The sequence below is a fragment of the Solanum dulcamara genome, chromosome 10 (assembly GCF_947179165.1).
Source record: "Solanum dulcamara chromosome 10, daSolDulc1.2, whole genome shotgun sequence".
NCBI lineage: Eukaryota > Viridiplantae > Streptophyta > Magnoliopsida > Solanales > Solanaceae > Solanum > Solanum dulcamara.
The window spans coordinates 57,069,718-57,083,513 of record NC_077246.1 but is presented as its reverse complement, the minus strand read 5'-3'; the positions used below and the strand labels follow the sequence as shown (position 1 = coordinate 57,083,513).

At 36.4% G+C, this 13,796-nt stretch overlaps 1 protein-coding gene across 2 annotated transcripts; it reads right to left on the bottom strand.

Moving 5' to 3' along the window:
• Positions 1–1,275: 1,275 nt before the first annotated feature.
• LOC129870418 (6-phosphogluconate dehydrogenase, decarboxylating 2-like) lies at positions 1,276–4,906 on the bottom strand. 2 transcript variants are annotated; one of them, XM_055945204.1, is made up of 2 exons: positions 4,533–4,906; positions 1,276–3,058 (listed from the first exon to the last, which is right to left on the bottom strand). In XM_055945204.1, the coding sequence occupies exon 2, from the start codon at positions 3,047–3,049 to the stop codon at positions 1,592–1,594; it is 1,458 nt and encodes a 485-aa protein (XP_055801179.1). In that variant the 5' UTR covers positions 3,050–3,058; positions 4,533–4,906; the 3' UTR covers positions 1,276–1,591. The 2 variants fall into 2 exon arrangements, with proteins under 2 accessions (XP_055801179.1, XP_055801180.1); XM_055945205.1 differs by lacking the exon at positions 4,533–4,906 and adding an exon at positions 4,279–4,287.
• Between the last annotated feature and the right edge of the window lie 8,890 nt (positions 4,907–13,796).

Genomic DNA, 13,796 nt, shown 5'->3' with positions numbered 1-13,796 from the left:
GGGCATGACCAAAGTTGAATTTCTTGATGGAACAACATCCTATGTTGAAAACACATGAAAATTTTACAATCCAAGCATGTTTTATGTAAGCCTTTAAAAAAATTGCATTCAGGCTTTATGCACAATGTATTGGTCGGACATTGTCTGGGTGACGTCAAGAAACCCATCCCCTGCTATGTTAGTTATTACAAGAGCCGGATATTAAGTTATCAAAAACAATCTCTCTATCTTCACAAGGAGAGGGTTAAAGTCTGGTATGCACCACCCTCCCCAGACTCTATTTGTGGGATTACACTGGATATAACAACAACTAGAAAAATAATTCATGCTCGAGAGGCATTGCTTGAAGTACAAGTTCTGGATATGTCCAATTAATAGAGTTGGTATCATGATAGATAATAACAAGATCTGGATATTAAGTTATCAATAACAACTAGCAAATTAGTTCATGTGTTTTCTTGTTGAAGTGATGCTCACTACTTACCTGAAGAAAGTACTGAATCAAAAGAAACTGAAAAATACACAAGTTTCTAAATTTTGATTCCAAGTAAAAACTCATAAAAAGGGGAAAAAGAGAGAAGTGAAAGCTCCACAAAAATAGTAGAACCAAATTTAGAATCATAAATTACCAACCTCAGTATGGTCAACTTCTTTGACTCTGGTCATGAGAGTTAGAAAAAACTTCAAGGTTGAGGAAAAGATACATTCAGGAAGCGTGTTTCGTCTTACTACTTGTCTAAGGGAGATCAGGAAAAGATACTTCCCAAACAGCTTTTAGTATCATCATGATGAAAGTGAGATTGGGAGCATAGTACTTTCCAAATGAAATGTCATTACCTATGTACTATGAAAATTATATAAAGGTCAACTGCCTATTAATAGGAACACAGGGAAAATTTGCAACACAGATCTTTCCTGGTTTTGATGACACAAACAGGACTATGACGATTCTCAGAACATTCATACTAAATCAGATACTAGCATGCATGCATGCATCCAAGGGTGTGTCTTAGTGGTCAATGAAGTGGGTTAAAAACTATGAGGCCTGAATTCAAATTCCAGCAGAGACTAAAACACGTGGTGATTTCTTCTCATTTGTCCTAGCGTGGTAGATAGAGTTACCTGTTACCTGTTGGTGGTGGGAGGTATCCCGTGGAATTAGTCGAGGAGTATGAAAGTTGACCCAGACGCCACGGTTTTGTAAAAAATAAGATACCAGCATGCACAACATTTGAATAATGTAAGATGAGGGAGTAGAGAAATGGCTTCAAATAATTTTAAAACAAAAAAGAGAAATGCACATCATTATAGTGAAAAAGAAAGGCCTGGAGAAGATCTGATAGACTTCTCCAGTACATTGAAAAATACATTCTCTGTTTGTATATGATTGTATGTAACTCAAAGGACATAAAATGCAAGAAAAGGCGGCAAGGCCTACAATACAAATAGGATGACCAACAACATAGGTAAAGTGCCAACCTTTGAGAGACCACATGACCAGGTTCAATTACTACAGGACCTAACCTCCTAGATTCAATGACAACAAGAACATTATTCAATTAGGTCAAATAAAAGGAAAACATCAGAGAACTCAGTTCTTTGACTGTTTGGCAATCTTGAACCACTCGGTATGGAAAGCCCCCGGCACATCAATCCTCTCATAAGTATGAGCACCGAAATAATCCCTTTGAGCTTGAACCAAATTGGCAGGAAGACTTTCCCTCCTGTATGAGTCAAAGTAAGCAAGACTTGAAGACATACCCGGTGTGCTGATGCCCGAGTTTATAGCTAGGCAGACTACTCTTCGCCAAGCAGACTGACGTTCAACCATCTCTTTTGCAAACTCTTCATCAACGAGTAGGTTAGCAAGATCCGGGTTTCTGTCATATTCCCCCTTGATCCGATCCAAAAATATAGCACGGATAATACAACCACCCTTCCAAATCCTAGCAAGCTCCCCTAGTTTCAAGTCCCATCCTTTTTCAACACTCTTTGCCCTTATCAAATTCATGCCCTGAGCATAGCTACATATTTTGGATGCATAAAGTGCCTTTCTCACATCATCAATCAATTGATTCTTGTCCACGGACTGCTCAACAAGGATATCACTAACCCCGCTAGATTCAAATACTTTGGCTGCTTGAACCCTTTCATCTTTTAACCCACTAAGGAATCTTGAATCCAATGATGCAGCTATTGTGGGTGCAGCAACTGACAATTCAGCGGCTTGCTGAACAGTCCATCTACCAGTACCTTTCATCCCAGTTTTATCCAAAACTTTGTCCACCAAATACCCGTCTCCTTTATCATCCTTGACTCCAAATATATCAGCTGTGATTTCAATCAAGAAGCTCAAAAGCTCTCCTTTGTTCCACTCCGAGAAGACTTGATGTAATTCATCGTTAGAGAGCTTGCCCACAGATCTTAGTACATCATAAGCCTCTGCAATTAACTGCATGTCACCATATTCAATTCCATTATGAACCATCTTAACAAAATTTCCAGAACCTCCTTCACCAATATATGTAACACAAGGGCCACTGTCAGGAACTTGAGCTGCAACCTTTAGTAAGATGTCCTCGATGTATTTGTAGGCTTCAAAAGAACCCCCAGGCATCATTGAAGGTCCATTGCGTGCACCCTCTTCACCACCTGATACTCCCATTCCAAGATAAAGAAGACCACGCTCAGCCATTTCTTTCTCTCTCCTCTCAGTGTTCTCATACCATTCGTTGCCACCATCAATGATACAGTCTCCTTTCTCCATGAAAGCTGAAAGGGTGCTGATGGTCTGATCAACTGGTAAACCAGCCTTGACAAGAATGATTATGACACGGGGCTTTTGGATAGAGAGTACAAAGGACTCTGGATCATGAAAGCCATAAAGAGGAAGATTGCCTTCCTTTTTAGCTCGTTCAACGGTCTCATCAACTTTTGAAGTTGATCGGTTGTAAACAGATATAGGAAATCCTTTCTCAGCAATATTGAGAGCAAGACTTTGTCCCATAACAGCAAGCCCAGCAAGACCAATTCTTGTCGGTGTAGCCATGTTGGTTACCTGTTATAAGAAGATGCGAGAATGTCGTTTTTCCCTTACAATGAAATGAAAACAGGAATGGTTAAGAGAGAAACGGACTAGAAATAAAGAGAACAAATCTCAGAAATTTTTACTGGCTATTTGTCCCAAGGATTGATCAAATAAAACGTAGAGATACCTGATTCCTACTGTACTTGCATCAATCAAAAATACCAAGAATGGTTTAAAGTTGATTTGCTAAAAGATGCTTAAGATAGAGAACAACTTCACTATTCAAAGTCAGGTAAAGATTTCAGATGACTGAAAATTCAATTATTAGAAATAGATAGAGCTGTCTCCGCATCTTACCAATCCAAAAACAAGCTTCAAGGAAATGAAAATTCGGACTCCTTAAATATGACTTTAAAAGACAGGTTTGCAGACAAGAAGAATGATACCAGAGGAAATGAGAAAATACAGATACAAGTGATTTATAGCCAACTCTCTTATTGTCCATCTCAAACTCACATATCCTGTTTCCCTTCAATGCTACAGAACCCATGTATAGACAATTTCTTGAATTATAAATAGACTCAACTTACGAGCTTAGTGGCAAAACTTATTAACCAACTCAGTTTTTGAACCATTAAATGAACTCAGGAAGGTCAATATCACCCCAAAAATCTAAGCAAATGGACCATGTTTTGGCTAACACCACAAGAATATCGGGGCTGAGACATGAAACCAGGCCAGAAGAAAGCATTTGAGGCACGACTTTTGAAAACTGAATACACACAGTATTAACAAGATCAGGGAAGCAAAAGTAGAAAAATTGAGTCCAAATGGCTTTACAAAACAGCAGATAGGACGATATAGATTAATTTATCATAAAATACTAAAAAGTGCAGACAAAAGGATGATTCTTGAAAATAAAAGAACCAAGTAAATAGCCTGATTCCCCATCTGATGAAATAAAAAGTAAAGGTCCAACATTCTTACCTAAAAGCACAAGAAGTAGCAACAAATGTGCTCAAAAAGTCACAAATAATTGAGGACAATAAATAGGAGACCCTAGAATTATAAACCACAAGTACCATAAAATCCACCAGCAATGGAAACAATACAATCATAAAACACCCAAATGGAACACAATGAGCAACTCCTAACGGAATCGAAGAGTTTAGGCAAACACTAAAGGATTAAATCTTTAACAGATTAAACTGACCTCAAAACTCTAAACAATCACAAATAAAGGATGAAACCTTTAACAGATTAAATTGATTCACACACTAAATAATCACAAAAGATAATCAAATCTTTAACAGATTAAATTGATCAAAACAGTAAACAATCATATATAAAGATCATACCTTTGACAGATTAAGCTGATTCAACAAAAGCTACTACTACCTCAACCAAGTACCAAAATAAATCTACTTCAAGTAAATGAAACAACAAAAAAAACATGAAATTACACTGATTCAAGATCAACAAAGAAAGGTTATAAAGATCAAACCTTTAACAGATTAAACTGATTCAAGAATCTCTTTTACTACCTCAACCAAGAACCAAGATTTGCTTCAACCAACAAATCTATGAGATTTACGTCAAATAATGGTAATGGGGTTGATAGAAAATTGAGTATAAATAAAGATATAATTCAATGGTGTGGACTCACGTTCAAGTCAAGTTGTTAGAAGCGACTACTTCAAGAATGGGGAGAAATGGGTTCACAAAGATGGGTCTAATTTTCTTTTCTCAAACGCGGTGGATCTTTCTTCTGTCAAATAATGCCTGCTGTTTATAGTGTTCTCATGAATTTCCAATAATGCGCTCCTTTAATTAATCATATTTTTCAATATTTTCTGAAATTCCCTTATTCGTCAGCATACCTTTTTCATTTTTATTGCTTATTTAAACCACCCCCCCCCCCTCCAAAAAAAAAAAACAGACATGCCTTCTTAATGAGAATGGTTCAAATAGCAATTGACCCTAATGGGATGCAGTGTGCATTCGGATATACTATTAATGATATAATTGTGTTATAGTATTTTTATTTAGTCCCTTGTAAATATTATTTATATTTTGATAACAAAGTCTTGATCTAAATATTTAAATAGATCATTATATATATATATGCATCCATTTCTTACATAGTATACGATTTTGTATATGGAGTATTTTAACTCATATACAGAAGATTAAAAATATCGATTCATATAAGTAATAAATTTGTGTTCACAATCAAAGATGAAGTAGGACAAACATCTTGCTGATCGTAGCACAAGATTAAATTTAATTTGATCTTAATTATGGGAATTGTTAAATTCCAACTTCTTGTGCTACTACATTTTGTATGTATTGAACGGGCCAAATTAGAGATATTTATTTATGTTTTGAATATTTATTAAATAAATTCTCTAGTCCATTACATGTACTTGTACTCTTAGTCTTGATATAATTATTATGATCTATGTGATTTGATTTATTATTTTGATTTATTAAAAGGTGAGACTTTTTCAATGAGTCAATAAAATTCTAGTAGATTGGATAATGACAAATTACATTAGTGAAATAATAATTAGTTGATAGAACCGTGTCTCGGCCCCGAGTTGAAGACACCCCTTTATGGTTAATTATAAGTTTTCATGTGAAACCCTGCAGATGAATTTTATCTGACACATGAAATAAGTTAAATGAAATAATAAAGGATTAATTTAGTCAATAAATTAAATTTTCAGAAAATTTGATTTAATTGACTAGTGTCGGTAATTCTAACACAGGGAGTTAAATAAGAAGTAATGGTGGATTTCGAAATTAAATCAAGGAGTGCAATCACAGATTTTTAGTGGAATAATTTGTAATTTATTACGACATGGTTAATTCATTCTTTTGCGAATTATTATCGTAATTGGAAACCTCTGTTAAATAAATATGTGGCCCCTACTATGCCTGACTAATTAATCGTATTTGGGAAAAGGTAAAAGAATAGAAGTAGTGATATATCACGGATCTTCTAAAATAATTTTTTTGAAATTCAAACTTTTAAATGGTGTTTAAAAGAAAAAATGTTTTGCTAATTAAAGGCAAAAACGATTTTGATTTTAAATGGTCATTTATGGTCTTTATTACCTCTTTAAATGCCCTTTTGAATGGCCCTTATGGCTGATCTTATTACACCAAAATTGGGTGTATAAAAGGGCATCTTGGAGGAAGAAGAAGATCATCCTCTTCTAAAAAAAAATACTCGCTTGTCCACTCAAATTTCAATTTAAGAAAAATTAATGAGGTCAATAGTAGAAGGCAGCAGAAAGGAGACATTCTGGATCCTTCGGAGTTGAGCAATTTGTGTGGAAAATTGGAAAAGTTAGTTGTTCTTTTTGAATTTTTTAAAGTTATGTTATTTAGTTAATATGTAATCCGTGATTCTGTAGTATGCTTCCGCTGCTCATATATTGTATACTCTAACAGTGTGGTGGGAGATATTTTGTGTAAAAATAAAAATTTATAAAATAAAAATTAATTTGTAAAGGACAAACATAATTGACCCTAATAGAAGAGAAAGGGTTCAAGTTTGTGAACTCTTGTGAAATGATTTTGATTTGCACTCGCCTAATTCTTTGATCATATACATTCCTTTATTATTATCTAAATGGGGCTATATTTATCTTCATTAATTAATAATAAAAATTCAATATCTGATTTTTTTTATAGGAAAAAATGTCAAATGTATCCTTAAACTTTAAAAAATTAGAACGTTGTGTTAACCTTAGTGTAGAGTTAGCAACCTACAATGGTTAGATGAGTTGGCAAAGTTTGTTAGAAGTTAGTTAGGAATTAGTGATCCTACATGTGCTCTATAAATACAACACTCTACACATGTGTGTTAATTAGTTGTAACTAATTTCTTTCTTTCTTTCTCAATACACAACTCTTGTTTCTCTGTATATTCTTCTTCTTTCGCTTATGTTCAATCTCCATTAATGGAGTTATCATAATATTAGAACCTCGAAGTATCTTAGACTAAAAAAAGTGTGTGTTCCTGTTTGAGAGTTTGAATTGCTTAGATTCTAAACTGAAGATCAGTTGAGTTGAGAGTAAGCATTAAAACTAGAGATTGAGATTCGAAGCTGAATTCAAAGTTGAACATAGCTGAAGTCGCGTCTAGATCACTGGAAATTAGAAACTTGAACTCGAACACAACACATGCAGCTACTGGACCAACCAGCTACATAGCTCTAATCATAGATCACAACCATCCATTGTATCTCCAACCTAATGATATTCCAGGTAGCTCTCTAATCTCTCTTCAACTTACCGATTCAGAAAATTATACAATTTGGAGTAGATCCATGCGTATTGAACTCTTTGTAAAAGCAAGTTAGGCTTTGTTAATGGTAGGTTCCCTAAATCTCAATTTGCACCTGAATTGTTTGATATTTGGGAGAAATGCAGTGTTGTAGTGTTGTTGTAGTGACCCTCTAGGTCATTTTTGAGCTAATGCATTCATTTCATTATTTAGAGCATTCTTATAGCGACCCCAAGTCATTTATGACTTGCTGGCACTGACTGTTCGATCACCTGATCGTTCCTTTGGGTTTTTGGTCATAATATCAGGTAAACGACTTTAGAACAAAATTCAGACATTTTCATTAGCTCTGAATGGCCAAATTAGGCTAGTATCATGATCAACACAAGTAACGAGAAATTCGATACGAGTTTGGGGGCCATTTAGCGCTTTCCGCCTTTGAAATTTGTCCTAAGATTGACTTTAGCTAACATTCTTGAAAAACATGCTCGGAAGAAAATTTTGTCAGTGCAGTTAGTTCTGAAATATTGAGTTGGTCTAGAACGACCTTTTCTTCACTTTCTGAGGCTTCCAATCTAATTTTGAGGCTCATTGTGGAAATTGGCTAAATATGACACTTAAGTGTGGGATCCACTTTTTATTAAAATAACCTCGTATGAAAAATTCGAATGAACCATTGAGTCCGGAATATCGAATTTAATGGGGTAACATATATCGTTTGTGCACACGAGATTCTAAAAGAATTTCGAGCACCCCGTCAGAGATTTTGAACTTGGAAAAAATTGTTGATACAGTTGGTGTTGGTGTAGGCCATGTTTGGCCTTCGAGTTCACGAGCCATCATGGCCGCATTTGCAAAGCACTTTGTGTCAGGCCTTCGCGTTCGCGAACCAGGGTCGTGATCGCGGACCTCTGGTCCATTGGCCTTCACGATCGCGGGCCTTAGGTTGAGTTCACGATGTCCTTTTTACAGAGCCTTCGTGATCACGGGCCACTTTGGCCGCAACTGAGATGAACAATTCTCTGGTCTTTTTCATTAAGACTAGAGACACGATCAACTTTATATGTCCAACTTTAAAAGTGAATTACTCTCTCGATTCTTGTCCAAAATTGGTGATTCAAAGATTGGATTGTGGATATTTATTGGAAGAACGAATATGATGTTTGGAAGTGAGTGGGGAGGCTTCGTTTGAGGTAAAATCTATAAAATAGTTGTTGCCATGGGTGTTCTTCTTAGCTAAAATTGTGAAAATTATATGTCTTCAATTACGTTGTTTTGTCCCCCGAATTGTGTTTCATTTTAGAACACAAGTTGGGGTGGTGTTTAGGACCTTTTACGGAGTCAATTCAGGAATTATCGAAGCGGGTCCCACACTCTTGTTTTTTACTTCAAAATTGATTCGTTTCCTAATTTGATAATTTTAATGTTAAAATGACCGTATTGATATTGTGATTCTATTTTTAATAACATGGAAGCATTTTGAGGTCGTATGAAAGGAAAAGGCTCCAGCAACGTGATTTGGAGAGCACATAGTCGGCCTACAGGTAGGCTACGGCTTTTCTCTCTTTTGATTGGATTTGACTTAGCATTGGTATATTTGATTTGTATGAATTTGGGGGTAATTGTTGGGTGAGTATGCTAAATTCCTAAAAATCATGCCTTAGACTCTATTTTTGAGTAATTCAGGTTATTGAAGCATATCACCTATTATTATTGATCATCCATACTTTGTGGTGTGTATTATGTGATTTTTTTACATCGTTGGAAGTATGTCTGGCCTTAGTCTAGGCTTAGACTAGTGTTTTCCATAGACTTGCATACTTTTGAAGCTTGTCAAGCCTTGAAACTTCTTCGAATTTGTTTCGGACGGCTTAGCTTCCAGTAGACTGATGTAACAGACTTGAGTCTGATAGTCTGGGCCTTAGCTAGGAAATAACGCTGCTCTTGGGACCATTTATCCATAATTCCCATATTTTCATCAGTTCTGACATACTTAACTTTTGATTCGGAGGACTGTTTGTCGATTTTGGTTGGATGTGGTTTGGTATGGAGTGGTTTATTGATGTCACTCAGTTGGGGTTACTCCCCGTAATGCTCGATTAGCCGTTGATCCTAATTCTGACCGATTTACCTCTATTCATGGTTCAAGTCCCCAATTCACTCCACCGGATGTGGTTCAAGTCCTTGCCTGGGTAATATAGCCTCGATTCAAGTCCTTGGCTTTCTTCAGCTGTGGTTCAATTCCATCGCCTTTTGAAGTCGTGGTTCAAGTCCATAGCTACCTTCACCTCGGTTCAAATCCTGGTTCATACTTTATACGTGGTTCAAGTCCAAGATTATCTTATCCTTGGTTCAAGTTCTTGGTTAATCGAAATCTCTGTTCAAGTCCTTTATCCTTTTATTTTCATCTGTTTCAAGCCCTTAGCTCTTTCTAGTTTTGGGTTCAATTTTTATCTCATGGAGTAGTTCGGTTCAAGTCCACAAAAAGTCGTGGCATTGTTGGAACTTCATCGGGTTCTCTCTTTTTACCTCAACTCTTCTTTTCTCCTGGCGAGCTTAAAATAGTCTGTTTGGGTTTTACTTTTAACTTATGCACGAGCGTACCCATCGGTCTTATGGGAGCCTAATGGATTTAGATAACTACTCTCTTTCTTTTCGTATGTGAGTATGTTTTTGTACATACCTATTTGATATTCTCATTCTTGTCTCTGGCAGTGTTTTACATTTTCATATTCCATATTACTTTTGATTTGCTTGCTCAGTCGGCCTATGATGCCTACTGGGTACCTATTATTTTGGTACTCATACTACACTCTGCATTTGTTGTTGTGATGTAGGTCCAAGCATCAGCTATCAACATTGATCGCGAGCCAGCTGTAGTCTTGTTTGAAGGCGAGGGTGAGCACACAACGTCCTGAATTTACCCATCCCCCTCTGTATATATATTTACATGTCTTTTGCTTTTTGAGATAGTCTTGTTTCTGCGGAACTTGTACTCATTTTGTTAGTAGCTATGTACTTGTGACTTCCAGGTTCTGGAGGGATCTTTATTTTATATATTTTGATTTTGTTCTGGTCTTTCATTTGTGATTCATATTGTATATTACTATTTTTAGCTGAATATCGGTCTTCTATCCTTACATTCCATTTCTCGTAGTTCTGAGACGTGGGTTAGCTTCGCTATCTGTAGGTTATAGTAGGCGTCATCATGACTCGAGGATTCGGATCGTGACAAGTGTTGTCCTAGATAATGAATGTTGTTCGACCTGGTTTATTAAGTAGTGTTGTATATGGTGGACATGCTCACAAAGTATGATGTGATCTAAAGGAAAGGTTTGATAAAATCAATGGTGTACATATGTATCAAATGCATAACGAGATCCACAATCTCACCCAGAGAGCTATGTTAGTTACAAATTACTACATTACTCTTAGAGGCTTGTGGAATGAGTTTGACTCTATTATGCCTTGTCTAGGGTGTTCATGTGATGAGTCAAAAAAGTTCAAAGAGTACTTTGATTATCAAAGGCTACTTGAGTTTCTTATGGGATTAAATGAGTCTAATTTAGCTACTAGAAGTCAAATCTTGATGTAGACCCCAACTCCTAATATGAACAAAGTCTACTCACTAATAGTAGACCATGAGAGTTAAATGAACTTGAAAAGTGCTGGTCATGAAAGTACCCTTCCTAGAATTGTTGAAAGCACTGCTTTATTTAGTCAAAAAGGAGGAGGTGGTCCTAACTAGAGTGGTGGCAATTTTGGACATCAGCCAAGGGGTGAAGGTAATCCAGGAAAAGGACACTATGATAACCAATAAAAACCACATAAACCTCACAAACAACTTCTTGAGTATGAAGTCTGTAGTTACAGAGGACACATCAAGGAACAATACTTAAAGGTTAAAGGATATCCAGTTAGATGGAGGTCAAAGAAAAAGGGTAGAACCTCCAGCTCCTATGCTAATCAGGCTGAAGTTACTCAGTTTGTAGATACATCATAAAGTCGATAGAGTGCTGCAAATCTAACTACACCTGTAACATTCTTCACACAGGATCAGTACCATCAGATCATGCAAATGCTGGCCAAATGAGGTGAAAGTGGAGGAGAACACTCAGCTAAGGCAACTACTGCAGGTAGTGTCTTTTGCCTTAGTGTCCAAGTATGTAGATAAAAAATGGATAGTTGATATTAGAGCTACAACCATATGACATCTAAGCTTGATCTATTAGATAGATGTAGGTCAGATCCACAATATGAAAGGAGACAAGTTCTGCTACCTTTTGGAATTGTTATGTCAGTTTCACATGTTGGTAGTACCAAAGCTTTTGTGATCAACTCATTGCGAATATTCTATTTGTCCATGACTTTAAGTGCAATCTTCTGTCTATCTCACAACTTACCAAAGAACTTCAGTGTATGGCAGCTTTCTTTCCTAACTTTTGTATTTTTTAGGATCTCTCAAGTGGTCAAGTCAAGGGGATCGGTAAATAAGACCAAGGTCTATACATTCCTCAGGAAGGTGTCAACAGTCTAGCTCATTCTCATTCAACAAATAGTAGTAGTACCCATTCAGTTGGTAATCCTAACTCGGTTTCTCTATGACATAAAATACTAGGCCATGCTCCTGTAGATATGATAAAGAAATCTTCAAGTATTGAAGTTTTAGATACTACAGTGTAGTATCCTTATAATATTTGTCTAAACAAACTAAGGTTCCTTTTCCTGTAAGTTCTCATGTTTCAAATGCAGTGTCTGAGTTGGTTCATTGTAACATTTGGGGTCCCTATAGGAGACCTACTCATAATGAAATGAAATAATTTGTGACTGTTGTGGATGAATTTTCTAGATTTACTTGGGTGTTCCTTATAGCATCTAAATCAGATACAATAGTAGTTCTGAGACACTTATTTACACAAGTTCAAAATTTATTCTCCACAACTGTTAAAACACCGAGGACTGACAATAGGAGTGAGTTCTTTAGTACTGCTTTCCAATCCCTATTATTTACTCTTGGTATACTCCATCAGAGTACTTGTGTGTATACATCACAACATAATGGTATTGCAGAAAGGAATCAAAGATCTATCTTAGAGATGGTTAGGGCACTCAGTTCCAAGCTTCTGTTCCTTTGAGGTTTTGGGGTGAGTGTGTTACCATTACAGTGTATCTTCTCAACAGAATTCCCTCGCATATCCTTCACTATAAGTCCCCCTTTGAGATGTTTTATTTGCATCGTCCTTCTTTATCCCATGTTAAAGTCTTTGGTTATTTATGTTATGGTATGTGTCCCAAAATCCATGACAAATTCTCTCCTATAGCCATACTTACTATCATGATAGTATACTCCTCCTCCCAAAAAGGTTACCTATTATAGGATCTTCAATCAAAGTTCATGTTTGTTAATAGACATGTTGTGTTCAAGGAAGATATTTTTCCTTTCAAGGATATGCAAGTCTCCTCTGACCCTATTTTTACTGTTTTAACACTAGTTATCCTTGAGCCTACTCCTACTCCTACCCCTCATGTTACTTATTTCCCTTATTTTGATTCCTTAGAGTCATCTTAGGTCCCTCCTTCTAGTCCTATAGCTTTTTTAACTCCTCCATCCATTACTCGGACCCCACCTAACTCTCCTAGTCCTTTTGCACTGTCTCATCCAACCACTACACTTGTCACTACCAGGAAGTCTTCCTAGTCAGTAAAACTCCCTCTTGGCTTTAGGACTTTGTTACTAATCCCAAATCCAACTCTTGTTCTTTTCCTATGTCTGATCACCTACTATATTGGAAGACAACAATACCTGGTCCCTGATAAATTTTCCTCCTGTCAGAAAACCTATTGGTTGTAAGTGGGTGTATAAGGTGAAGTATAAGTCCATAGATGAGGAGGAGAGATTGAAAACTAGGATGGTATCGCAGGCTTTAGCCAATAAGAAGGTCTGGATTACAGTTAAACCTGCTGCAAAAATGGTTACTGTGAGATTCATTATGGTTCTCACTGCCTCAAAAGGGTGGTTCATTCACCAAATGGATGTTCATAATGCTTTTCTTAATGGGGATCTCTTAGAGGAAGTGTACATGTCTATACCTGTTGGGTTTGCTAGACTGGGGGAGAATGGTACTAAGGTCTGCAAACTCTACAAGTCTTTGTATAGTTTCAAATAAGCTCCTAGGCAGTGAAACTTGAAGTTAACTGAGTGTTGGTCAAGTTGGGATTTCATCAATCACCATGATTATTCACTATTTACTAGACAAGTTGACAGTGATATTCTCATTGTATTGGGCTATGTGGATGATTTACTAGTCGCTAATAGCAACACAACTCTCATAGATGGAACCAGAAAGGATCTACAGAAATAGTTTAAGATGAAAGATCTTGGTGAGATCAAATTCTTCCTAGGAATTGAATGTGCTAGGTCAAGTAAAGGGATTCATATGTCTCAAAAGAGTATGCCCTAGAACTAATAGC

Bases quoted from the DNA above. Each gene is read 5' to 3' on its own strand.
- LOC129870418 (XM_055945204.1), bottom strand. From the start codon at position 3,049: ATGGCTACACCGACAAGAATTGGTCTTGCTGGGCTTGCTGTTATGGGA.